This window comes from Thamnophis elegans, chromosome 1, assembly GCF_009769535.1.
Source record: "Thamnophis elegans isolate rThaEle1 chromosome 1, rThaEle1.pri, whole genome shotgun sequence".
Lineage (NCBI taxonomy): Eukaryota > Metazoa > Chordata > Lepidosauria > Squamata > Colubridae > Thamnophis > Thamnophis elegans.
Genome location: NC_045541.1, coordinates 72,546,737 through 72,571,878, shown reverse-complemented (window position 1 = coordinate 72,571,878; position 25,142 = coordinate 72,546,737). Strand labels below are relative to the sequence as shown.

General features: G+C 38.0%; 1 protein-coding gene across 1 annotated transcript in view; it reads left to right on the top strand.

The window, feature by feature from the left end:
- LOC116505362 overlaps positions 1-21,392 on the top strand; it is a 75,165-nt gene extending 53,773 nt beyond the window's left edge. The window contains exons 12-19 of the mRNA XM_032212561.1: positions 14-113; positions 1,723-1,860; positions 2,497-2,568; positions 3,161-3,196; positions 3,776-3,909; positions 5,038-5,167; positions 13,453-13,587; positions 21,023-21,392. Of these exons, the coding sequence (XP_032068452.1) occupies positions 14-113; positions 1,723-1,860; positions 2,497-2,568; positions 3,161-3,196; positions 3,776-3,909; positions 5,038-5,167; positions 13,453-13,587; positions 21,023-21,273 (996 nt within the window). The 3' untranslated portion in view covers positions 21,274-21,392. The remainder of the gene's footprint in view (positions 1-13; positions 114-1,722; positions 1,861-2,496; positions 2,569-3,160; positions 3,197-3,775; positions 3,910-5,037; positions 5,168-13,452; positions 13,588-21,022) is intronic.
- Positions 21,393-25,142: the final 3,750 nt, after the last annotated feature.

Sequence of the window (25,142 nt, the reverse complement as noted above, 5' to 3'; positions counted from 1 at the left end):
TCCCTGAGGCAAGATGACAATTTGGATTGGTTTTTGCTTCCTATTCCTGATTACTTTTTCTGCAGAGAGGGGATTATCCACACAGGAGGAGACAGAAACCAGCTGCTGCGCACGTGAGTCTCAATTGGACCTTTCTGGGGTGAGCCAGTTAATTAAGATAGATTGCTATAGAGAGCTTCCCCCACCATTGCAGGGCACTTCCTTATTGGTGGGAAATCCATCTCCGCTCTCATTTCACCTTCCAGCCCCTGGGACTTCCCCTCCCTTTAGGGAAGGTGCTGTTTAGCTCCAGGCAATGGTTAGTTTTTTTTGTTTTTTTCCTCCCTGGGAAACCCAAATACAACAATGTGGGGAAGGCATTGTCTAGTAGCCATTTCCTGCTTGGTTATTGGCCAGAGGGAGGAATGGATGTTCAAGGAGCAAAGTTGACAGACCCATGGAAGGAGCTTTAGTGAAATTACAGCCATTCTAGGAAAGATGGGGAAAGAAATAGACCAGTAGAGTTTGATTTTAGCCAAAAAGGCATGCCTTATAAAAAGATGCCTGCCCTATTCTGTAGCATGTGCTGTTTCCCCGGCTTGAAAGATACTCCTAATCAGATGACAGGGAGATTTGTGGCAAAAGCATCTTTCACACATAAAGGCTGAGCTAATCTTTTAGTCATGAGAGGCACTAGGTGGGCTTCATGTGCTGAATCAATCAGCTTTGGAAGTAGTTCATATTCGACTGTAGAATAAACACAGTAAAGACAGTTTTGAAGATTTTCCAGAGTTGCTGGAGTTCCCCATTGGGAAAAACAGATCACCCAGTTCCTCAGGGTTCCCACACCAAAGTTACCCTGGTACATAGCCTCTACTCCCTCACAGCACTGAGACAAGGCACTGTCCTCCTGCTTTTTACAAGAAGCAAATACTAGAATGGAAGAGAATAGAATCCCACCTTGTTGGTTTTTTTAGCATTCTGCCATTGACTGGTAGGAGGGAGTGCGGTTGCTCAGAAAGCAGTTGAGCTTGTTTGTTGCAGACCATTCAGCAAACATGATGAGTAGGCTGGATGAGGCCAGAAACAACAATGAAAGAGGTGCCTAATTACACATTTTATGGAAATTAAGTGAAATCTGTCAATAAACATCAAATCTTTTAAACCTGTAGATTTAATATTTCTATTGTACAAATCACTAAAAACACATGTATGTGTCATTTTAAATGTAATGATTGTACAACCTGTGCATTACCTAAGAATTTAGCTAACAGGTTTTAGGAATACATTTGAAAATATAAATGAGAAGAAAGAGATCTGATTCTTATATGTACAGATGGATTCATTAGAGGACAAATGTTTTCTGGGCTCCCACTGAAGTATTCTTTTGATTTCCCACTATATTGTAAGTGTGTACACTAGTCAACTATAATATTTGAAAAGAAAATGCATACATGTTAATATCAGGGATTGTTTCCTAAGAGTATCCTGTATATGTCATTGTTCTTCTGCCTTTCTCACCCTTTCTCTTGCAGTTTGAAAAATACAAGTTTTAAATGCTTGTGAAGGCTCAATAAAAAAATAAAAGTGAACTTGTCTAGAATTCCCTATGTAGAAATTTAATATTATCTGCTGCATCATCCTGATTTGCTAGCATCCAAACTAGGGTCACCTTGATTTAGTGTGACTTGTCCTGCTTCTGTCTAGTTTCTCACTCTGTTTATGCTCTTTCTACTATTCCAGAGCTGAGGAGCTCAGCACAATGTGGGGGTGACAAGATTGTTCTCCAGGGCCAGGCAGGGATACCTGGAATTCCAGGTGTGCCAGGAACAAATGGACTTCCTGGAGCCAAGGGTGAGCCAGGACCTCAGGGCCCTCCAGGTAAGTTGACAATTGGTGTCAAGTAGATCTAGCACCTGTTCTAGGAATCTCATAGCCTGGACTGTCTAGAAAAAAGGATGTTGGGGGAAGCATCACCAAGATTACTTGCCAGACTTTGTCCTGACAAATACCCTGCCCCTCAAATTCCATCTAGGAAGGGAAGGTGCTGTACCAGCAAGGTTGCACTTCAGGTCAGGAAGAGGATTTTTAAAATGCTGATGATTGTACAGTAGTAGCAGTTGAGAATGTCTCTGTAGTTGGAACTTCTAGTTCTTTTTCAGAGAGGATGGAATGTATCATTTTGTTAAAAGAACTATTCTTCTGCCCACCAGCTTTCTCCCTTTCCAAATACCATTCAGTTCTTTCCTAGCAAGGTGTTATGGTCTTCTCAGTCAGTGCTTGAGAAAGATGAGGGAACCCTGAAAAACAATGCACGTTTAAAATAGTTATACATTCTTCCATTATGTGGAAAGTGTATAGGTAGCTCTCTTGTTTATCAAAGGGTTGCTGCCCCCTTTTTGCAAACTGTGAAATAAAAGTTTCTGTGATGATCTTGCTTGTTACCTAGACGAGATTTGGAAACCTCTTGGTATATTCCAGGTGTTCTTTTAAGGAGCATTGTTGTGTTCTCCTTAGGTGAAAAGGGCTCTGCTGGGATACCTGGAAAAGCTGGACCAAAGGGAGACAAAGGAGACAAAGGAGATAATGGTAAGGTATCTCCAGAGATCCGTTTTTTAAATAAGGGAGATATATGGAAATCCTCTTGGCCTATAAACAAATATTTTTACTCTACTTTGGTGATCACTTTGCAGGACAAGTTCTTTGCAGGTGTATTCTCTACCTGCCTCTTCCTTAAGTGAGTTTTGCCCCCATTTTACGACCTTTCCTGCCATACTTGTTAAATGAATTGCTGCAGTTGTTATAGATTAGTAACATTATTCTTAAGTAAATCTGCCTTACCCAGTGGCTTTGATTGTCAGAAAGTTTACTCTGGTTCTCGTTTTTGTTTGACAAATTCTAATAAATAAATGAAATAAATAAAGTTGCCAAGGTGATGACAAGACTCTGGGACACTGCAACCATTATATGTATGACCCAGTTGCCAAGCTTCTGGATATTGATCATGTGAATACAGAAATACTGCAAGTCGTCATAAGTCATAAATCACTTTTTTTCAATGCCCTTGTAATTCTGAATGGTCATTAAATGAATGATTGTAAGTAGAGGAGAAACTGTGAAATCTTCATATTTCCTTTTACTTTCAGCTCAAAAACAGTGTTTTTTCCCCCTCTTTCCACAGGGGAACCCTGCCGCTCAGGAGGCTGTCAGCAGGAAGGTATGTCTAAGCATTCTCCCCTTGCTAATTCAGTCCCTTCAAACTTCCCCAGATAACTGGCACAAATGCCATCAGCTTGACTTTATCTTCATTTTGATCTCCCTTTGTTCGACCTTTGTTGTGGGGTGAGGGGGGCAGGTGAGGTGCTGATCAGCTGTTCTAAGCAGTGGGGATTGCCACAATCGCCAATCGCTGCCTATCTCTGCTATCACCACCAATCGTCGATTGAACGGATGGGGGCAGTGAACGGGTAGTGGTGAACGAGTTGCGGTGGCAGAAAATGGGCAGTGGAGAATGCGCTGCAGTGGTGGTGAACAGGCAGCGGTGGTGATTGATGGTCCGCAGCGAACAGACTGTGGTGGTGAATGGGTCACAGTGGTGACAAAGGAGCAGCAGCGAACAGGTGGCAGTTTCAGTGGTAAACTGGCTGATTTCTTTTTTTTTTGTTTTCCTCATCTAAAACTAATGTGTGTCTTATAGTTCAAAGCATCTCATAGCCCCCAAAATACAGTATTTTAAGAATGGAAAGAATCTGAACTGATCCACACATTCTCCCCCCTCACCCCATTGTTCTCACAGGGGGAAGAGCCAGAAATTGCAAGGAGCTCCATGAACAAGGAGAGACGCTCACTGGCTGGTACACCATCTATCCAATCACAGGGAAAGCAATGGTGGTTTTTTGTGACATGGAAATAGATGGAGGGGGCTGGTTGGTAAGTAAGAGGTCTTAGAGATGTTTGCGTCCAATATAATGAAAGCAGGAAAACTTCTTTTAATTCCTTAGTAATATTCAAAGGCTAACCCAGCTTTTTCCAACCAGGCTCCCTCCAGATCTGTTGGGGTGACAGTATATAGGATTCCCAGCTATTTGTCCTGCTGGCTGAGAATTTCAAGAGTTGCCGTCCAGCATACCTGGAGGGGGCCAGGTTAGAGAATCTATGTACACAACCCAGAATACAGAATCACGGAGTTGGAAGGGACCTTGGAGGGCTTCTAATCCAACCACCTGCTCAAGCAAGAGGTCCTATGCCATTCCAGACAAAAGGTCCTCCAGTCTCTTCTTAAAAATCTCCAGTGATGGAGCACCCACAACTTCTGGAAACAAGCTGTTCCACTGATTAATTGTTCTCACTGACAAGAAATTTCTCCTTAGTTCTAGGTGGGATCTGCCTTTGAAAAGGTTCCATCTGTTACTTCTTGTCTTGCTCTCAGGGTTTTTTGAGGAAATTATAGAAATCTCCCTTCTACCTGCCTGAAGCAGAATTCAGGAGACCTTATGTTTCCCCGTTCCTCAACATCCATCCCCTCAAGCTCTGCAAAGAAGAGAAGGCAATCCTTATTCTTGAGAAAAATAGGCAATCCTATGCCACCTCAGATGTTCTTGATTCCTTTCTTTTGATCCAGGTGCAAGAGAAAGCAAAGGTGGCCTTTTCATGCTGCAGTTTAGGTATAGACAACATGGGTAGTAGTCAGTGGTGGGTTCCTACCGATTCGAACTGGTTCAGCCAAACCGGTAGTGGTTTGGAGGCCTGGGACACTGGAACCAGCAGCGACCCAGGTCTGCCACACCCCATAACCATTTTTTTTTACTTCTGTTCATGCGCAGAACAATTTTGCATGCACGTGCAAAAGTGCACAGTGCACACATGAGCAAACAGGCAGTAGGGCCTGCCGGAACTCACCCCTGGTAGTAGTACTTCCAAACAACTTTTTAATTACGCAGTCACCCTCCCACAATGCTTTACTTTTAAAGCAGCAGCCTAGTAAGACCTTACTAAGCCAGTATGAGAGACTCCAGTGGAACATTAACATTAAGAAAGCACATTCTCTCTCTCAATCAGGTCTTCCAGAGGCGCCAGGATGGCTCTGTCAATTTCTACCGTAACTGGGAATCATACAAGAAAGGATTTGGGAGGCAAGGATCAGAATTCTGGTTGGGCAATGATAAGATCCATCTTCTCACCAGTTCTGGTAAGTCCAAAATCTCCTCTTCTCCTCTTCCTTCCATAAAGATTAATGGTACATTCAAATTTCTCTCAACATAACTCATAAAATATAATATAATGGTCCACTGGTTGATAGCGGAAGGCATGTTAATATCCTGGCAAGATAAGAAAATAAGGATTGACACCATAGATAAAGTCCAGGAATTCTACGAACATTACATAGAGGAAGAATCAGACAGAAGAGAGGAGTTGAAAACCAAAAGACAAGAGGAGCAGCAGACGGAGGAAAAAGGATTAGACCAAGAAATGATAGAGAAGACTGATACAGAAGTTCATGAAAGAGAAGGAGTGAGGACAAGAAACCAAAGGGAAACAAAACCAAGTAGAGGAACAAGTAACAAGATGGAGGAAGAAGTGAAATTAATATCGGTCAATATAAATGGACTAAATTCACCTATAAAAAGAAGACAAACAATTTCTAAACTCCAAAAACAAAACATGGACATCACATGAAATTCATATTAAAAAAGGAAGTGGTAGTATCCTGGAATCTCCAAAGTTAGGGAAATTACATTGGCCTTGACTGAAACAAAGAAAATGGGAATTGCAGTATATATAAAGGATTGGCTAAAACCTAAACAGATATACATGGATGAAGAGGGAAGAACATTATTAACTGAAGTATCAATAAAACAAAAAAAGAGTACTAATTGCAGTCATATACGCACCAAACACGAACCAGAAAGAATACTACAATAAATTACATAAGCAGATTGCAGAATTGGAACTGGACAATGTATGTTTATTAGGGGATTTTAATGTGGTGGTAGACCCAAAGAAAGACTATGAAACAGATAATAAAAATTAGATCAAGTAGACAAAATTATTTTGAAAATGCCAATAAACCAGGGAGATGGCTGGCCTATAAACTAGAAAAAGAAAAAGAAAACAAATTAATACAGCAATTAGAGGATGAAGAAGGAGGGATATACCACCAAAAGGAAGGGAAAAAAGCATAGCAGTAAGATACTTTCAAACCCTGAATAGCCCAGAAAAAATAGAAGAGGAGGATAGGAACAAAGGAAACACTAAATGAGGGAATAATGAGGCTAGAATTAAAAAGGGCAATCCCAAATCCGGATGGAATTCCAGCAGCATTCTATAAAGAATTGCAAAAATCATTGGAGAATGTATTATTAGAAATGTACAATGCAGTACTAGAATGAGCTAAGACACCAAAATCTTGCATGGAGGCACTAATAACATTAATTCCCAAAGACAACACTGAAAAGCAAAAGATCCAAAATTATAGGTCAATCTTGCTGCTAAATGCTTATTATAAAATATTTATGACAATAATGGTGGAAAGAATTAAAAATATACTAAACGTAATCATACACTCAGGCCAAAATGGATTTCTATCCAACAGACATATAAAAAACAATATACGAATGACAATGGACATATTACAATACTACGAGATACACTCAGGAAAATAAGCAGCATTGATATTTATTGATGCACAAAAAGCATTCAATAACCTGAAATGGGATTTTCTTATAAATCAATTAGCAGTAATGAACTTTGGAGAGAAATTTATTGGGATGATCAGAGCAATATATTCTAGTCAGAGGGCAAAAATAATACTAAACGGGGAAGCAACAGAAGGTTTCAGCATAACCAAAGGGGTAAGACAGGGATGCTCTCTATCCCCCCTGTTATTTATTCTCTCAATAGAGACATTGATGTTACAAATTAAACAGAACCAGGACATAAAGGGATTGAAAATTAGAACACAGGAATACAAAGTGTAGGCTTTTGCAGACAATCTAGCATTTTTCACAGAGGAACCCCTAGAAACTGGACTAATATTATTAAAAGACATAAACCAATTCGGTAAAGTGGCAGGGCTTAAAATAAATAAAGAGAAAACTAAAATATTAACTAAGAATCTAACCAAAAGACAAAATGAAGAACTGGAGGAGAATCTGGGAATTTTGAGGGCCAAGAAAATTAAATATTTCAGAATATGGTTATCGGAAAAATGTATTACAATAAAAGAAGACAACTACAATAAATTGCTATGACAAATACAAAAAGATTTGGATAATTGGACTAAACTACAGATATCACTAATTGGCAAAATTTCAACAATTAAAATGAATGTACTACCCAAACTACTTTTATCTTTTTCAAACAATACCGATTAAATTAGAGAAAAAAAATGTCAAACAACTAAATAAAATGCTATCCAAATTTATCTGGTCAGGAAAAAAAACCTGCATATTAAATACAAACTTCTACAAGATAGTAGAAACAAAGATGGCTTTGGCCTCCCAGACTGGGAGCTTTACTATCAGGTAGCAGCCCTGACATGGCTCAAGGACTGGATTCAACTAAGAAATAAAAGGATTCTTATGCTAGAAGGCCATGATCTCCAACTAGGCTGGCATAGATTCTTCTGGGAGGGAAATAATAAATCTCATTCATACTTCCAGTGACACATAGTAAGAGATGCCCTGTTTAAAGTCTGTGGAAAAAAAAAACTTTACATGAAAATCCCAATCTGGTTATCAACGATAGAGGCAATGACATATCCAAATACTATAGATCTCAGCAAAATGGTAAGCTATGCAGAACTCTTAGATGAAAAAGGAGAACTAAAATCAGTACAAGATCTGAAAACACAAGGAATAAATATGGAATGGTGGCCCTATTTACAAATTAAAACAAGATTTAAAAAAGATCGGGAACAATACGGAATACACGAGAAACAAATGGAATTAGATAAAATATTATTAGAAATGGGAGGAAAAAATGATTACCAAATTATATAATTTTCTTTTAAGATATAAAATGGAGGAAGAGATGGTAAAAAAGACAATGATTAGCTGGGGAAGAAATATTGGCCATATTATAACTTTAGAAAAATGGGATAAATTATGGGAAAGAAATTATAAATTTATGACGGCAGTAGCTTACAAAGAAAACCTCTATAAAATGTTTTATAGATGGCATTTGCCCCCAGCAAGATTGGCCAAAATGTACCCAAATTTATCCCCCAAATGTTGGAGATGTAGCCACAAGTCTGGAACATTCTACCATATGTGGTGGACGTACCCCATCACAAGGAAATACTGGTGCAAATTACCAAGCAAAAAATAGAACTGAAAACAGAAACATTCTTATTAGGACTATTAGACCAAAAAATGGATAAACAATTTCAATACATAATACTTCACATACTCACTGCAGCTAGGATTGCTTTTGCACGAAACTGGAAAAAAATCAAAATACCCGTAGATGAAACTATAATTAGAAAAGTACTTGAATGTGCAGAGATGGACAAAATGACCATAGAACTAAAAGAAAGAGAACAATCGGATTTCTATAAAATATGGAATAGATTTTTTTAAAAAGTAATCTTTATTGGTTATACATTTTTAAAGAGTAAAACATACAAATACAAATACAATTTTAAACATACAACCCCCGCCCCCCCCCCCCCCGCGGTGACAGTCATTCACAGCCCAACTTTTTTTTCTTCCTCATTGTTAAGTCTCTAAGCCACATCTTCTCATTACAAAATTCAGGGATCTATTACAATACCCATGTTCACTTTTGGTTCCCATTGTTAACAACTGCTATTTAACTTTCCCCGTTTTAAGTCCCTGCTGTTCTCCTTGTCGCCCACATATACCATAGGTTCCAGCTAAGATAGTGTTCCGTTTCTCCTTTGTCCCTCAGCCAACCCGTCATTCTGTCCATTTCTGCACATTCATAGATCTTTTTAATTATAGCATCTTCCGACGGTATGGTAGTAGATTTCCAAAATTGTGCATAAGTTATTCTTGTGGCCACAATTATATGTAGGCTCAAATGCCATATTGATTTACACATGTTTTCTGGTTTAATGCTTAATAGAAGATTCTTGGGTTTCCATTCCACGCTTGCCCCGGTAACCTCTTTTAGCCATTTTTGAATCCTTCTCCAATATTTTGTGGCCTCAGTACAGGACCACCAAATATGGTAGAATGTGCCATCCTTTCTTCCACATTTCCAACACAGTGGAGATAACCCAGGAAACATTTTGGCTAACCTCGTTGGGGGGAAGTGCCATCCATAAACCATCTTGTATATGTTTTCTTTGAACGCTGTGGATATTGTAAGTGTAATGGTCTTACTCTATAGATCCCACCATTTGCCCATTTCAATCTCATAGCCAAAGTTTTTCTCCCATGCTATTAGAAGGCTTTTATCCATCTCTTCTTTAGCATCTTGGCAGGTCAAAAATTGATAAATCTTCGATAACATTTTCTTATCTCCGCCAAACAAAATCTTATCTAGCCCCTGTGGGTTTGGGTAGATCCCAAACCGTACCTTATTGCTTTTAAACCTGTTTCTAACCTGTAAATATTCCCACCATTCCAGATTCCTGCCCTGCTGCTCTAATTCCATCTTTGTTTTCATGTTGCCACCTTCTGTCATAATGTCTTTATATGTTATATTTCTTGTCCAATTAAATACACTGGGATGCGTTAAGGTCTCTAACGGTGCCAACCAGCACGGAACCCTAAGATAGTATTTTTTCCTCATCTTTTCCCAGACCCCCATCAGAATCTTCCAAATATAATGTCCCATGAAGTACCTATGGGGGGTGTCTCTTTCTTGCCAGAGGGAGGCATGCCATCCCTGGGGGAGGTCATGTCCCTCTATAGCCAATAGGCGCCTTCTACTCAACGTCACCCAATCCTTCACCCATGTCATAATTGCTGCATTATAATATGCTTCCCAGTTAGGTACTCCGAAGCCTCCCAGATCTTTACGTTTTTGCAACATTTGGGCTTTAATTCGTGCTTTCTTGCCTTGCCATATAAATCGAGCCACTATTGTCTCCAAGGATTTAAAAAAAAATTTGTCCAATTTAGTTGGTGCCATTTGAAACAGAAACAAAAATTTCGGTAATACATGTGTCTTAACTGTCGCAATCCTGCCGATCAAAGACAGTTGTTTACCACTCCAATTAGTCATATCCTTAGATACCTGTTGTAGTAATTTCATATAATTATCTACCTTGATAGAGGAACATCTCTCCATGAGCCAAATTCCCAAGTATTGTATTTTATGGGCCATGTTAATCCCTAACAGGCTTTGTACTTCCCTTTTCTGGTTCAAAGTCATATTCTTTTTTTTTTTATTAAAAATTTTTAATTTTTAATTTAAAACGAATACAACATCCTTACATGCTATAGAAAGCATAACTCATGTTAACTCGAGCATTTTAACTCAAATATTCATACATGTCACCATCATCGTATATCCATTTTCATTTGATTATAATTGTTATTATTAATAATAATAATAATAATAATAATTTTTGTTTCTTAAACAATACATGCCCACACTAGTGGGAAAAGAAAAAAAACCAAAGAAGACAAAAAGAACAAAAAACAAGGCGGGGGGGGGGGAGAAAAAAAAAAAAGAACACATGTATATATTATAAAAAAAAGTATATCAGCTGGTTACAACATGTTTTGGTGCATCTCTTCCATTAATTCATATTAATTCAAATATCTTAACTCAAATGTTTACCATATTGACATCATTATACCTCCACTTTTAGTTGACTACAGTTATTTAAACATCCTTCATCCTTAACTATGCCAAAGATTTAATCCATAATCACATGCTGACATTTCATTTATTTGTTTGTAAAATCCTCTATTAACATCAAATCCTAATATCCTGTTTTAGCTGAACATCCATAATGTTTAATACCAAAAATTCCATCTTCCATGCAGTATAGTTTATTATCATTCTCCCTTCTTTATGTAATTATATCGTATATCATAACATTTTCCCCATATTAGTTAACATTTAACTGTATATATTTTATTTTATTTTTAATAGTAATAATTATTGTGATTAATAACCTTTGTATATGGTCCAAAAATATTTCCAACCTTCCCTTCTCATATCCAATTATTATTTATCATATCAACTCCACATTATATACATTACTATCAATATCAATTATTATTCAGCTATGTCTATTACAAATAAGAGTAATTAGATTTAGCTAATTTTAAATTGTATTCTTCCATCTATCAGCCTATGTCTCTCCAATAACAAAACCTCCTTAGTCCTATTGCCATTCATGGAACAAGTTCACCAAATGTTTTTATAAGCAAGTCCAAACAGGAATATCTTCGCACCTTTTTGCTTAGGATGCCTCTGATGTAATAACGTTGTCCTAGGCTTGTTGCACTTTTCAGCTTGTCTTTAATTCTGAAGGGTGGTATCGAAAATTCTGCAAATGATGTTTCATAAAGTATAGATTCTTTAATGCTTCTCATTCCTCCTGCGCTATGTCTTTTGAAATAAATCTTCTGTATGGCTGTCCCCCTTTCAAGTGTTGCATCTCTTTCTCCCTCCAAAATAAACCAGACGCCCGGCGTGTCAGCAAGTTGAGAAACTTCATTTCTGACATTCTTCATTTGTATTTCAGGAACATTCAAACATTCAACGTTCTCACTTTTTTCTTCATATTTTAATGTTAAAAACAACAAATAGTCCAGTTTTTTTTCAAATCTTTCATATGTGTCAAACAACTTTTGAAATGCGGAGAAAATCATTTGAAACGAATCATTTGAAGCATGTATAGATGCCATGTTGTGACGCAGCTAGAAGCTTTAAGATATTTGCAAGTAAGAACACGCTGGGAGCTGTGCAATCTTATCTGATCTTAGACCAACACAGCCAAGCAATAAAAGTGTCAAATTGTAAGAAGCCAAATTATAGTAGATTGGTTTACAGCCCACTTAAGGAGAGTCAGAGGGAATGTTGAAGTAATCTTTCCTTTATCCACGTAAATTAAAACATTTAAGAAATAGGGTAACCACCGGCCATAAACCCATTAAAAAAAACCAATTCACCGCTAGATTCTTCTGTTCTTTGGTTTCAATTAGCTTAAATTTTAATGCGGACCGTATCTCTTTGAATAATAAAATCAGCTTACCAGTTGAAACCACTCCCACCATTCTTAGGGGCAACCTGCAGTTTCGGTTAGCTTACAGCTAATCCAGAAGGAACTGGCAAAGGAGGTTAAATTCCAAGCCCCCCAGAGACTTGCGAACATCTCTGAGGTCACTGGATCTCCTCCAACCTTTCACTGTCTCTCCGGGACTGCTAGGGTCCGAAACGACCCGTCCAATTTCCTTCAGAATAGGGGAATTTCAGGAATAGCCTGAAACTCCGTCTTCTCACTGCTAAGCCCCGCCTTCTCTCCCAAAGTCATATTCTTAATTAACAGTTTTGTCTTCTCTTTATTTATATGTAGCCCCGCTATCCTACCATACTCCTCTATTTTACATAAAAGATGTATCCCAGAAGCCATAGGATCCTCCAGGCTAAAAACAAGGTCGTCGGCAAAAGCCTGGACCTTAAATTCCTGAGCTTTAGCTTGTAACCCTTTAATTTGTGTATCACTCCTCACTATTCTAAGAATAGAATTTATAAGGGGCTAGAAAACAGAAGCCAAAACAGAAAATAGAGAATGTAAATATATGGTGATATAAATAATTAATATTATTATAAGTGTTAGTACTATTGTTGTTACATTTTAGGACAAGGTAAAAGCAATAGGGAGGCAATGCAGAATGGAGAACTTTAAAGGCTAAACATGAAAGCCAATACAGAAGGCTGTACAATTACTTTATATTGTTATCTATGTTTTGTTCTTTTTGTTTTTCTTCTGTTTTTCTTCCTATTTCTAAAGATTAAAATGTTTAATAAAAATAATAATAATGGTACATTCCAAATTCATAAATGAAATCTGAGGGAAAGAAACATTTTTCTGTAATTTGCAAATTTTTGAGATCTTTATGTAGCACGGTTCCCCAAGATAATTGATAACTAACTGCCTTACTCACTATATATAAGTAGACAGTTATTGAAAATATTGACTTTGCGAAAGCAAAGCAAAAAGTGGTAACATATGGATGACTTTCTGGCTAATTGTGCAAAATGATCAGTCAAAGTTTGTGACTTTCTGACAGTGGTTTAATTTTCCTGGGCCACCTCTGGTGCTCCTGTAATTCTGTTCCTCCATGTTGTTAGTTACCATTGCTTTTCCACTGTGGATCGTGTCCATTGAAAAGCAATGATAACTAAGCTTTTATGAATCGTGGTGGCACTGGGGTTTTGTCGTTGTGTAATGAAAGTCTACTACAATGATCAATAAGCTTCCCTTCAAGGATTTCTGCACCTCTAGTATGCATTCTCTAATAACATCTACCCTTTGGTGTTTAGGGACACAGCAATTGCGAATTGATGTGGAAGATTTCAACGGTTCCACAACCTTTGCAACATATTCCAGTTTCAGAATTGCAAATGAAAGTGAAAAATATAAGCTAAGTTTGGGCTCCTATTTGGATGGCAACATGGGTGAGTAATAGAGAGACCGCTTCTTCATCTGAGTACCATGATGTAGATCATAAAACGCAGTTAACTTAAGAGAGTTAAAAATCTGTCATACCGCAGTTGATTTTCTGGAGGTTTTTCGCCAAGTCCCACAAGCCTCAAGGCACTATATGACCATAAAAATCATTTATTATGATTTTGCCTTCTACTTCTATTTATAAGAAATGTATTATTTTGGCGTGACCCGTCAAAACTGCGCTCGACTAAACCGCGCCCGATTAAACCGCGTCGCTGACGTCATCAACAGGGCGACAACAGCTAGCACGGAGAAAGAAGGGCGCTTTAAATAGCGCTTTGAAAGCAAGCCGATTCAACTTAAGGTAAGGTAAGGGTTAGGTTTAAGGTTAGGTTTAGGGTTAGGTTTAGGTTTAGGTTTAGGTTTAGGGTTAGGGTTAGGGTTAGGGTTAGGGTTAGGGTTAGGGTTAGGGTTAGGGTTAGGGTTAGGGTTAGGGTTAGGGTTAGGGTTAGGTTAAGGGTTAGGATTAGGGTTAGGGTTAGAGTTAGGTTAAGGGTTAGGTTTAGGGTTAGGTTTAGGATTAGGTTAAGGGTTAGGTTTAGGGTTAGGTTTAGGATTAGGTTTAGGGGGGTTAGGTTTAGGTTTAGGTTTAGGGGTTAATTTTAGGTTTAGGGTTTACAGCGTGCTTCTGTCTACGTGCTGTTGTCGCCCTGTTGATGACGTCAGTGACGCGGTTTAGTTGGGCGCGGTTTAGTCGAGCGCGGTTTTGTGGTGGAACCTTATTTTAGATAGTGAATTTTAAATTACTAGTGTGGCTAATTGTGAAAAAATGCATTATTTTGGTACCATTACTTGAAATATGGATGAAAATCAAAAGAAACTTCTACACAACAATTCCCAGATGGATGTCAACCATGGAAGCAATTATCTACCCCAATGTAATAGATTTTAATATGATATTGACATATAAGGAGTTATTGGATGGGCAAGGAAAACTTAAAACAAATCCAGAGTTTAAATTAGGGTAATTGAATTAGGCTGGTGGCCGTACCTACAAATTCAAACAAGATACAAAAAGGACTTAGAACAGTACAGATTTCAAAACAAACAACAAGAATTGGACAAAATAGTAACAGGAACAGAAGAAAAAAAACATATAATTGTCTCTTAAAATTCAAAATGAAGGAGGAAACTGTGAATGAAACAATGATAATTTGGACTAAAAACTTCGGGCATAATATTGAATTGGAGCACTGGGAAAAAATATGGGGAAAAAATTATAAATCGACAATGTCAGCATCCTATAAGAAAAACATTTACAAAATGTTTTATAGGTGGAATGTACCCCAGCGAGATTGGCCAAAATGTTCCCAAATAGATCTCCAAACTGTTGGAAATGTAACCATCAACAGGGGACATTCTATCATATGTGGTGGACGTGTCCAAAAGCCAAAGAATTCTGGACCAAAATTCAAAAATGGTTAGAAGAAATAATAGAATAAAAAATTGACATAAACCCTGAGCTGTTTCTTCTAGGAATAATTAACAAATATTAGTAAGGATATCCAATATTTAATCTTCATATACTGCTGCCATAATTTAATATGCCCAACGTTGGAAACTAAATACCATTGTATGGCACTATGTACATCCCGTTGTATGGCCGGGGCGACGGCATGCACTTTAAAGTGCCAGCGTGCCTCCCGGCCACAAACCAGGACATGTTTCGCTCTATGGCGGACCAAGGTGGCATGCACTTCCAGGCCGGCCATTCAGCGGGACATAAAGGATTGATAGGAAATAAAAGTCTGAATTGTTTTTAGCCTACTTACCTCCCCAATATGCAAAAGATCACTTGGAGTTAAGTAAGACTTTTAAATGATATTTGCTTCAAAATGCTTAAGAAACTTGGTTTCCCTACCTTTCAAGGAAGGCGTGGCGTTTAACTAGTTCTAATCCATCTCAGTAACAGATGATATTTCTTCAGGCAACCGGCAAACTATGATTTAGGTTTAAGGATTGGATTCTGAAACGTTTTGCTAAGATGGCATATCTGCCAAATCAAGGAAAAAAATCATGCCCCCTCCCCCCCACAATTTTGACCTGTTTAGTTTTGTTCTGTTCTTGGTTATTTTCTGTGAGTTTGTATTTTATCCCTTGAATAAAAAAAATGGAAAAAATATGTGAAGTTACTTAGCCTAATATACTAATGTAACACATCTTCTTTACACATCATGATCAGTTCTAAACTATGGATTTATAGATCACAATTGCTGTGTTCATACAATAGGTTAAGCAAAAACAAATCATAGATTAGTAGTTGATTGAGCCAAACCAATATGTCCCTTGATTTATACTTTATAACAAAATGAAGCCCCTTTGCCTTAGTACATGTTCATACATCTTATTCAGCCCTAGGCAAATGAAAGATTATTTCTCTACTTGATATATGGAAAAGAGGAAGTCACCATGAGGTTTTAAGACACATTAACTTGCTGTCAGGAATCTTTCCAATATCCCACAAAGAAGACATGATTTTTTGTTAATTTGTTTAAGCAAACAGTTGAAGTTCCTTCAAGTGTTTTAGAATAGATTCTTCTACATATAGCTCACATTTCTTATTTAGCTGATGATACCTCTGTTAACATTAACCCATTGTAAAAATAACAGCAATTGAATGTTTTACGACAATCAACGCATTACATGACTGGAGTGAAGTTAGCAGCAGGACGGCTTTTGCCTCTTGAAAGCAGGCAAAAGCCGCCCTGCCGCCCCGGCGGTATGTCCGACATAGAGGCGGGATGCCTCTTTGTTGGACATGGCGTCCTGCCTCTATGTCGGACATAGCGCCGGGGCAGCAGGTTGGCTTTTGCCCGCTTGCCTCACCAGCCATAAACCTCACCGCACGTCACTGGAGATGGCATATATTTAGAAAGCAATAGAGATGGAAATATTGTATATAGATGAATATATTGTAAAAATGAGAAAGTATGAAACAAAGAAGAATATGTATAAAATAATAGAATGGAAAACACAAAATCAGAAAAAAGAAATACCGATAACAGAAAGCTGTAAAAGTGTAACTGTGATTTTAATGTTTGGAAAATGTCAAATAAAATAATAATAATAATAATAATAATAATAATAATAATAATAATAATAAAGAAATGTATTCTTTTTGATAGTGAATTTTAGAATTAGTAGTATGGCTAATGGTGAAAAAATGCATTATTTCGGTACCATTGCAAATAATATTACACTTGATGCATTTCTGTCATCCTTTAAACAAATCAAGTGTCCTTCTCTTGAAACAATTATGTCTGTGTTCCCATGAAGCTATCAGAATATGTACACATAGTCCTCATTTAGCAATCATAATTGGGACCAGCAATTCTGTTGTTAAGCGAAGCAGTCACTAAGTGAAACTATAACTGTGCTTGTGATCTTACTTCAGCTTTCCTTTGTTTTAGAAGACCTGCAAAATCATAAATGTGGGCATTGGTCACAAAGTTACTTTTTCTTCTCTATTGTAACTGAATGGTTACGGTCTGAAACAATTGCTAAATTTTGCTAAATTGCTAAACCTGCGGCATCAGGTTGCATCACATGAAGTTTCACAACATGTTTGCCCTTCGCAGAGTTGTGGTGGGCGTGGCCTGCATGTGAAGCATCTGTCCCACCAGTTTTATACCCTTACTGCAAATGAACAATTCCTTCCTTGCTGTTTAGGTTGGCCTAAAGAACTAACCAACTTTATGCTATTGAACCCATTTTGACTCCTGGCAACCTCATGGACAAGTCCCTGAAATTTTCTTGGAAAGATTTCACAAATGGCTTGCCTGTGGCTGCTTTCTGGGGTGAGAAGGTGGGAGGGAAAGTGATAGGGGAGGGGGGAGGGAGAGACTGGCCCAAGGTCACCCAGCTGGTTTTTTGTTTTTTTTTTTAATTTTTAAAAAAAGATTTTATTGGTAAAAAGAAAATACAACATCCATAACTTGTAAAAAACAATACAACTACATTTCGAGATATTCCCATACTATCAAATCATTATAAACATCAAAGGTTAGGTATCTTATTCCTTCCCTCCCTCTTCTCTTCCCTCATTTCTTCTTTTCCATACCCTTTTCTTCCCTCCCCCCCCCTTACTTCCTTCTCCTCTGCCTTCCCTCCTTTCTTTTCTCCTTTCCTCCTTTCCTTCCCCCTCCTTTCCCTCCCTCGGTCCCCCCCTCCTTCTCACATACCTTTCCTCCTTCCCTGCCTCTTTCCCTCCTCCTTCCTTTTCTCTTAATCTCCCTCCTTTCCTCCCTCCTTCCTTCCTTCCTTTCAACTCTCCTTCTCTCTTTCTTTCCCTCCCTCTTTCCCTCTTTACTACCCTCTTCTCTTCCCTCCCTCCTTCCTCCCCCAATTTCTTCTCTTTCTTCTCTCCTTCTTTCTTCCCACCTTCTTTCCCTTCTCTTCTTTCTCTTCCTCCTCTTTATCCTTCCCCCCTTCTTCTGCCTTTCCTATTCCTCTCCTTTCTCCTCTCCATCCTGACTTCCCTACTGTCCTCCTTCCCTCCCTTCTAACCTTTGTTACATTTGCATATTTTCCTCTGCTGAGGACAACCTGGTTCTCTTTTCCTTTCCTTGCTTGAAGAGGCAAGGATTATAAGTCCTCTCGCCTCATCTAAAATGAAGTTTAATCGCTAATTTCATGCAGGTAATTATAGCGGATTTCCTATCAGCTTTTTTAAGTTTTCCCAACATTGTAGTGTAACAAAATTGCTCGACGGTGGGTTCTCGCCCCTGATACATTTCTCCTTTCGCTTATCTCTCAGTTGTTGTATATTGTTCATTTGAGTTATTGGTTTAATCGTATTAGGTTAGTCAGTTATCTCTTTTTATGTCTAAGTCTTCACTGACTCATCAAGCCATTTGTACAGCTTCTCCCAGACTGTGTAAAAGTCTGTATCTTCTTTGTCATTAATTCGCATCGTCAATCTGTTCATTTCTGCTAGTTCTAAAATTTTATTCATCACCATAGTGTTGGTGGGGGCATTTTCACTCTTCCAGCACTGTGCATAAACAATCCTTGACGCTGTCAGAATATGGACTAGGAGGTATTGGTCAGATTTGCAAATTTTTTGATCTATTATCCCTAATAAGAAAGTTTCCGGCTTAAGACATAGTTTAATTGACAAGATTCCATTCAGCCATCCTAGTATTTGCTTCCAATATGCTTTGGCTACCGGACACGTCCACCACATATGGTAGTACGTGCCCAGCACTGTTTTACATTTCCAGCATATGGCCGAAACTTTTGAAGACATTTTCGCCAGTCTTGTCGGTGGAAGATGCCAGCGGTAGAACATTTTATATATATTTTCTTTATAGGCCGTCGACTTTGTCAATTTTAGGTTCCATTCCCAGACTCTTTCCCAGTCATCTAGGTCTATTGTGTGGCTGATGTTTTGGGCCCAGGTTACCATGACTTCTTTTACTCTTTCTGCTTCCGTTTTTCGAATCAGTAAGCAGTTGTATATTTTTGAAATTAATTTCTCATCTGGTCCAATTAAAATTTTATCTAATTCCTGGTTCTTGTTCTGGAAGCCGGGTTGTGCTAGATCGAATTTGTGTTTGTTTTGAATTTGAAGATATGGCCACCAATCGATGTTTATTCCCTTATCAGCCAAATTTTCCCTGGGGTTTAGTTTGTTTTGGTCGTCTAGCAACTGTTGGTAGGTAACAATTTTATCCAAGTTTATCAAATTCGGGTATATCAGGGCTTCCGTCGGAGATATCCATTTACGTAGTTGCGTGTAGTATCTCCTTCTAATTTCGAGCCAGTCCTTAATCAATACCCCCCTTAAATGGTGACTACTAAAATAATTGTGGATTTTATTTCCCTCGCACCATAAGTAGTTGTGCCACCCGTATTGCAGGTCGTGGCCCTCTATTGTTAAGATTCTTTTATTAGCTAACATTACCCATTCTTTTATCCACATAGTTGTTGCTGCTTGATGATATGTTTTCCATTCCGGTAATCCCATTCCCCCTTGAGTTCTTTTATCCTGCAGGTGCATATATTTTATTCTGAGCTTTTTACCATTCCATATAAAGTTTCGAATCATTTTGTCCAAATCATTATAAAATTTTTCCCCTAGCTTAACCGGTGCCGTTTGAAATAGGTAGAGGATTTTTGGCAGAACATTCATTTTAATTACTGCGACTCTTCCCATCAGTGATAGTTGTAGTTTTGACCAGGTTTTTAAGTCCTTTTGAGTATTCTGTAACAACTTATCATAGTTGTCTTCTTTTATGGAAGAGCATTTCGCAGACAGCCAGATCCCTAAATACTTAATTTTTTTAGTTACCTTTAATTCCATTGTTTTCTCTAGTTCTCCAATCTGGTTTTTGGGGAAATTTTTTATAATCATTTTTGTTTTTTCCTTGTTTATTTTTAAACCGGCCACACACCCAAAGTTCTCAATGTCCTTCATCAAGTTCGGTCCTGAAAGTAAGGGGTCTTCCACGATAAAGACCATGTCATCCGCGAAGGCCTGTACTTTATATTGTTCCTTTTTTATGGTCAAGCCCCTAATTTCCTGATTTGATCTTATCCGATTTAAAAGGACCTCTAGTGACATAATAAATAGTAGTGGGGAGAGCGGGCACCCTTGTCTAACACCCTTTCCAATTTGTATCCTCTTTTTTTTCACCCAGCTGGTTTTATTCATAAGGGACTAGGACTCAGTTTCTTGGTTTCCAGCCCAGTGCCTTAAGCTCCACGCAGGACTGGCTATCTGGTCTGAAGCAGAAATAGTTTGTTCTCTGTTAAAATATCAATCCATTCATACATGCATATCTATGAAAGGAGCTAAATTTGTTTTGTTGCACTTTGCCACCAGGAAGAAAAAGGTGTGAATTAGGCCTTAGGGTTGCTTTTCTATTATTTTGTGTTAAATAACTTTTTTAAATAACTCTGCTATTTGATTCTTTCTCATTTTTCCTAACTTTAATCATGAATGAATAAGTAAGCTCCAGAACTGCATCTAGAGTTTTAAATATATATAATTTGTATATATAACAATTTACATATCTCTCATATAATAGTGAGTGGTGATCTTATTACATTGTTCTATGTTGGTTGTTTTTTAGTTAGGATATTATGAAGTCTAGCTTTGTTTGTAAACCATGGTTTATAGCTTGGCATGTGGCATGATTTGACAATTAGGGTTTATTTAATAAACCATGGTTAAGCAAACAATGGTATAAGAAATTCCTACCTGGTAATGTGATAGGCTGAGTTGGGAATTTCTGCATATAAGTTATGCATTCTATTATGTTTGATTTCCTGCTGAATTCTTCCTAGCAGAGAATATGTATTTTTCACAGTTGTAGCACTCTGAATGAAAGCAACTATACTGTAAATCATTGACTTTCTCCTCTGATTATCTTCACTCAGGGGATTCTTTCTCAGGACATAATGGCCTGGCATTCTCTACAAAAGACAAAGACAATGATGCCCATAAATCTGGAAGTTGTGCTGCAATGTACAAGGGAGGTTGGTGGTATGGTGTCTGCCACACTTCCAACCTGAATGGCCTGTATCACAAAGGGGAACATAGCTCTTATGCTGATGGCATCAACTGGGCTGCTGGGAAGGGGCACCATTATTCTTACAAATATGCGGACATGAAAATTAGACCTCAATAGATGAAATATCAGTATATTCTGGATTGTTTAACTCTGATTGCTGAATGAACTTATTATTATGTGAATATCCTCCTGAATTCTGTTCCTGAAAAAAGAAGATTAAATAGTGGCTATCCAAACAACTGCATATGTAATTCAAAAATACAAATAAATGGAGGGATAGGGTCCTTTGAGAATGGAGGATACTCAGCTGTCTCTTGCATGAGAATTTAGCTTCTTCAATTTGGGATGTTATCCACCGTTATCTTATGGAAGGCCACTAGCATGAATAAACTTTGTTTGAATGTCTAGATTCTTTTCTTTGCTATACTACATAGGAATGTCGCAGTGGTGGGGTCCAGATTCCATTCCAACCCTACCGCCATCACCCATGTGGATGTCCATGCCATGCACACACAAAAGTCCTCTTTTCTGATAAGAGCAACTTTGAGGCAGTAATTGCTGCAAAAGGGGCCCAAACCAAGTACTGAGTACATATGCATGCTTATACTTTTCAGAGGTCCGATATTGTTCTATGTACAATCCTTGTTTTATTGATTGCATGTAATATTCTAATTTTCTGAGATGGTGGATTTGGGGTTTTCATGAGCTGTACGCCATAATCATCACAATTATGACAAATCACGGCTTGAACTATTTTGCTTTGCGTGTAATGAGTCTTATATATTAGTTTTACCTTTTAAGTTGCGTTACTGAAATAAATGAACTTTTGCACGATATTCTAATTTTTCGAGTTTCACCTGTAGAAGCTATTCAACAACTTTGGGGCCAGGGAAAAGGAATACGATATTCAATAGATAGATGAGAAACTAGAAAAAGCAGGGAAAGTGGGGGATAAAAATGAGAAGCAAGAAGTTAGAAACAAAGAGGAGAAGAGTCTAATAATTAGAAGACAAATACATAACATAACTTTCTGTACCATAATGGTACAGAAAGAAGAGAGAAAAAACCCTTTAAATAACAAAAACAAAAGGAAGTTTTGTGGATGGATGTTCAAAAACTGCAGGAGAAAGAGGCAAAAGGTACCCAAAAGGGAAAGTTTAATACACAAATTTTTTTTAAAAAGATACAAGATTCCAAGAGAGAGAGATAAAAGACTGACGGAAAAAAATCAATAAACAATGGAATTTTAGAAAGACAAAGAGATGGTGGATAATGAGAATAAAATGGGAAAACACCACAACCCCAATAAGTTTAGGTTAGGAGATGGTAATTTTAGACTAGACAAATTAACCGAAGTACTAATATTAACAGTGTTAAAAGATATTGTGAATTTAAAATATTAATGATTAGAAATGGTGGGGACCTTAAGATACAAGTAGATACAGTGTATACCGTTTTTAATGAAAATTAGCAGTACTTTTGATCAGTGACATCATCAAACAAATCCATGTGCTGATTACATCACCTGATCATACCCCTAAGAGGAAGTGACGTGCTCAGCTCCCAACCTCCTCTATGATGTGCATAGCCCTCCTCCCCAGATGTGATGTGCATAATTGACCCCATGTGGTGCAGGACTCACAAGGTCATAACCCTAACTGGATATGTTGTATTGGCCTGAGCCCATCATGATAAGCACGAGTAGCCCTAACAGATAAGGGGTGGTACAAGATCCTAGGCCTATTTTTTCAGATAAGATGTGTTGAACCTAACCCCATCAAGAAAGATGCCAAGCCTCTGGGTACATGATTAGCTTAACCCTAGACTAATTCTATGGACATTCAAGGGGGAGGGGGTTGTGAAATAAAAAAAGTTTTTTTTATTTCTAATCATTCTAGCCTAATGATGGTTTTAATTTTTGTGGAGTTTTAAAATCAATGCCTCATAAGCTTGAGGGGGGGGCACCTAGGGCCTGCATTTAACTCACCTTTTTTTCTAAAAAATATTTATTTCTAGGCAATGATGGTTTTAATTTTTGTGGAGACAGGACCTGCATTTAATCCACATTTTTTTCTAAACTGTATTTATTTCTAGGCAGTTTTACAAACATATCCTCGAAGGCAAGGGAAAAAACACAGCCCCTTTTAAACCCCGCAGCTGGTTTTTAACCTTTGTAAAATCTAAAGACACAATCGCACCCTCAAATCCTCATATAACTGTTCACAAGAGGCAAGCAGCCAGGCAGCATGTAGGGGTTAAGCCTTGTTCAGGCAGGCCTGGGACATGCCTGGGCATGTCATACACACACACACACCCCTTGTGATTCTGGGCATGCGCAAGAGGCATGCCAAGAACATGGCTGGGCATGTCATACCCCCTGTGATTCTGGGCATGTGCAAGGCTCAAGGACTTGTCATTACAAGAGCTGGGTAGTTTGTGTAGGTAGTCCTTAATTCCAGCAGTCTCTTGAAGAATTAGTCTAGAGTTAAGCTAATCATGTACCCAGAGGCTTATCTGAAAAAATAGGGTTAGGGCTAGGGTCTTGTGCCACCCCTTATCTGTTAGGGCTATTCATGCTTATCATGATGGGCTTAGGCCATTACAACATATATGGTTAGGGTTATGATCTTTTGAATCCTGCACCACGTGGGGTCAATTATGTACATCATATCTGGGGAGGAGGGCTATGCACATCATATCCGGAGAGTTCGGGGCTGAGCACATCACTTCCATTTAGAGGCATGATCTGGTGACATAATCAGCACGTGGGTTCGTTTACTTTGATGATGTTATTGATCAAAAGTACTAATAATTTTCATTTAAAAAGATATACACTATATCTACTGATACACTCCCATGGTGGATTGAATATTGTTAACAATTGGTGTTATTAGTAATAATTCACATTTGAAATATTGATGTTATGGTGGAATAATGAGTGATTTTTAAAATATTGAATGACAACACTTATTAAGGGATAACGAACACAGGGTATGAAGAAATGTTATTTATGCTTAAATGAATCTGTTGGAAAAAATGTCCTTCTGGTTTTGGTTTCCAAGTGGGGAAAAAGACACTCAAGACATGGAGGCTGCTTGGAAAGATGATTTAATGGTGGGCAGGACCACATGGCTTAAGTCCTGAACAGAAAAGGTGATCACATGCTTCCAGATGTTGGGTGAAGAAGAGAGGAAGAAGGGGCTTGCTGGGTTTTTTATCATCTGTTCGACCCCACCTCTCTGTTTCCTGTCCTGTGTATTCTGATTGGTTGTCAGACTCCCATGGAGCCATGCAGGGGTAACACTCTAGACTGTATTTTGAGTCCCAAGTTTGATTGAGTTTCCAGATGCCATGTGGTGAGTTTCTGTAAAAAGCTGATACTACCTTTATTATGTAAAGTACACTAGCTCAGGCTTTAATGGCTCATTGGCTGCAGGGAACTACTCTGCCTTTAAAAACATGTTTCTCCCTTTTCACATCCAGGGAAATATAATATTCCACCTTTTCAATATTTCGTAGGCTGTTTCATTTTTCTAGGAGAGAATTGGGTGCTAACTTCCTACAAATCAAAGTGTAATTGTGAAAGGAATATGAAATGAGACTAGTATTGTTTGATGTTGGAAGATTAGAATTTCACATACTATTTGTATCACTATTGTTAATGTTGTATAAAAAAGATTTGCCCCAATCAATGTACTGTCCATAAAACATGTATGTTTATATTGGAAAAAATAAAAAACTTTTCTTAAAAAAGATTCACATTGTTCCATAGAAAATGCTCAAGGAAGGACAAAGGGTGGAGAAAGTAATGCAATGCAGCGATTTCTGTTATTTCTAGAGCTCACTCCCTCATGTGCAAATATCCTGAATTGTGCCACGATTTGTGAAAGCAGATGTTGCAAGAGAAGACTTTCAACATAACTTTCTCCTTTACTTTTGGAAGGAAATTCGATTATTGCCTCATTTGTCTGTTTATAGGCATTGCT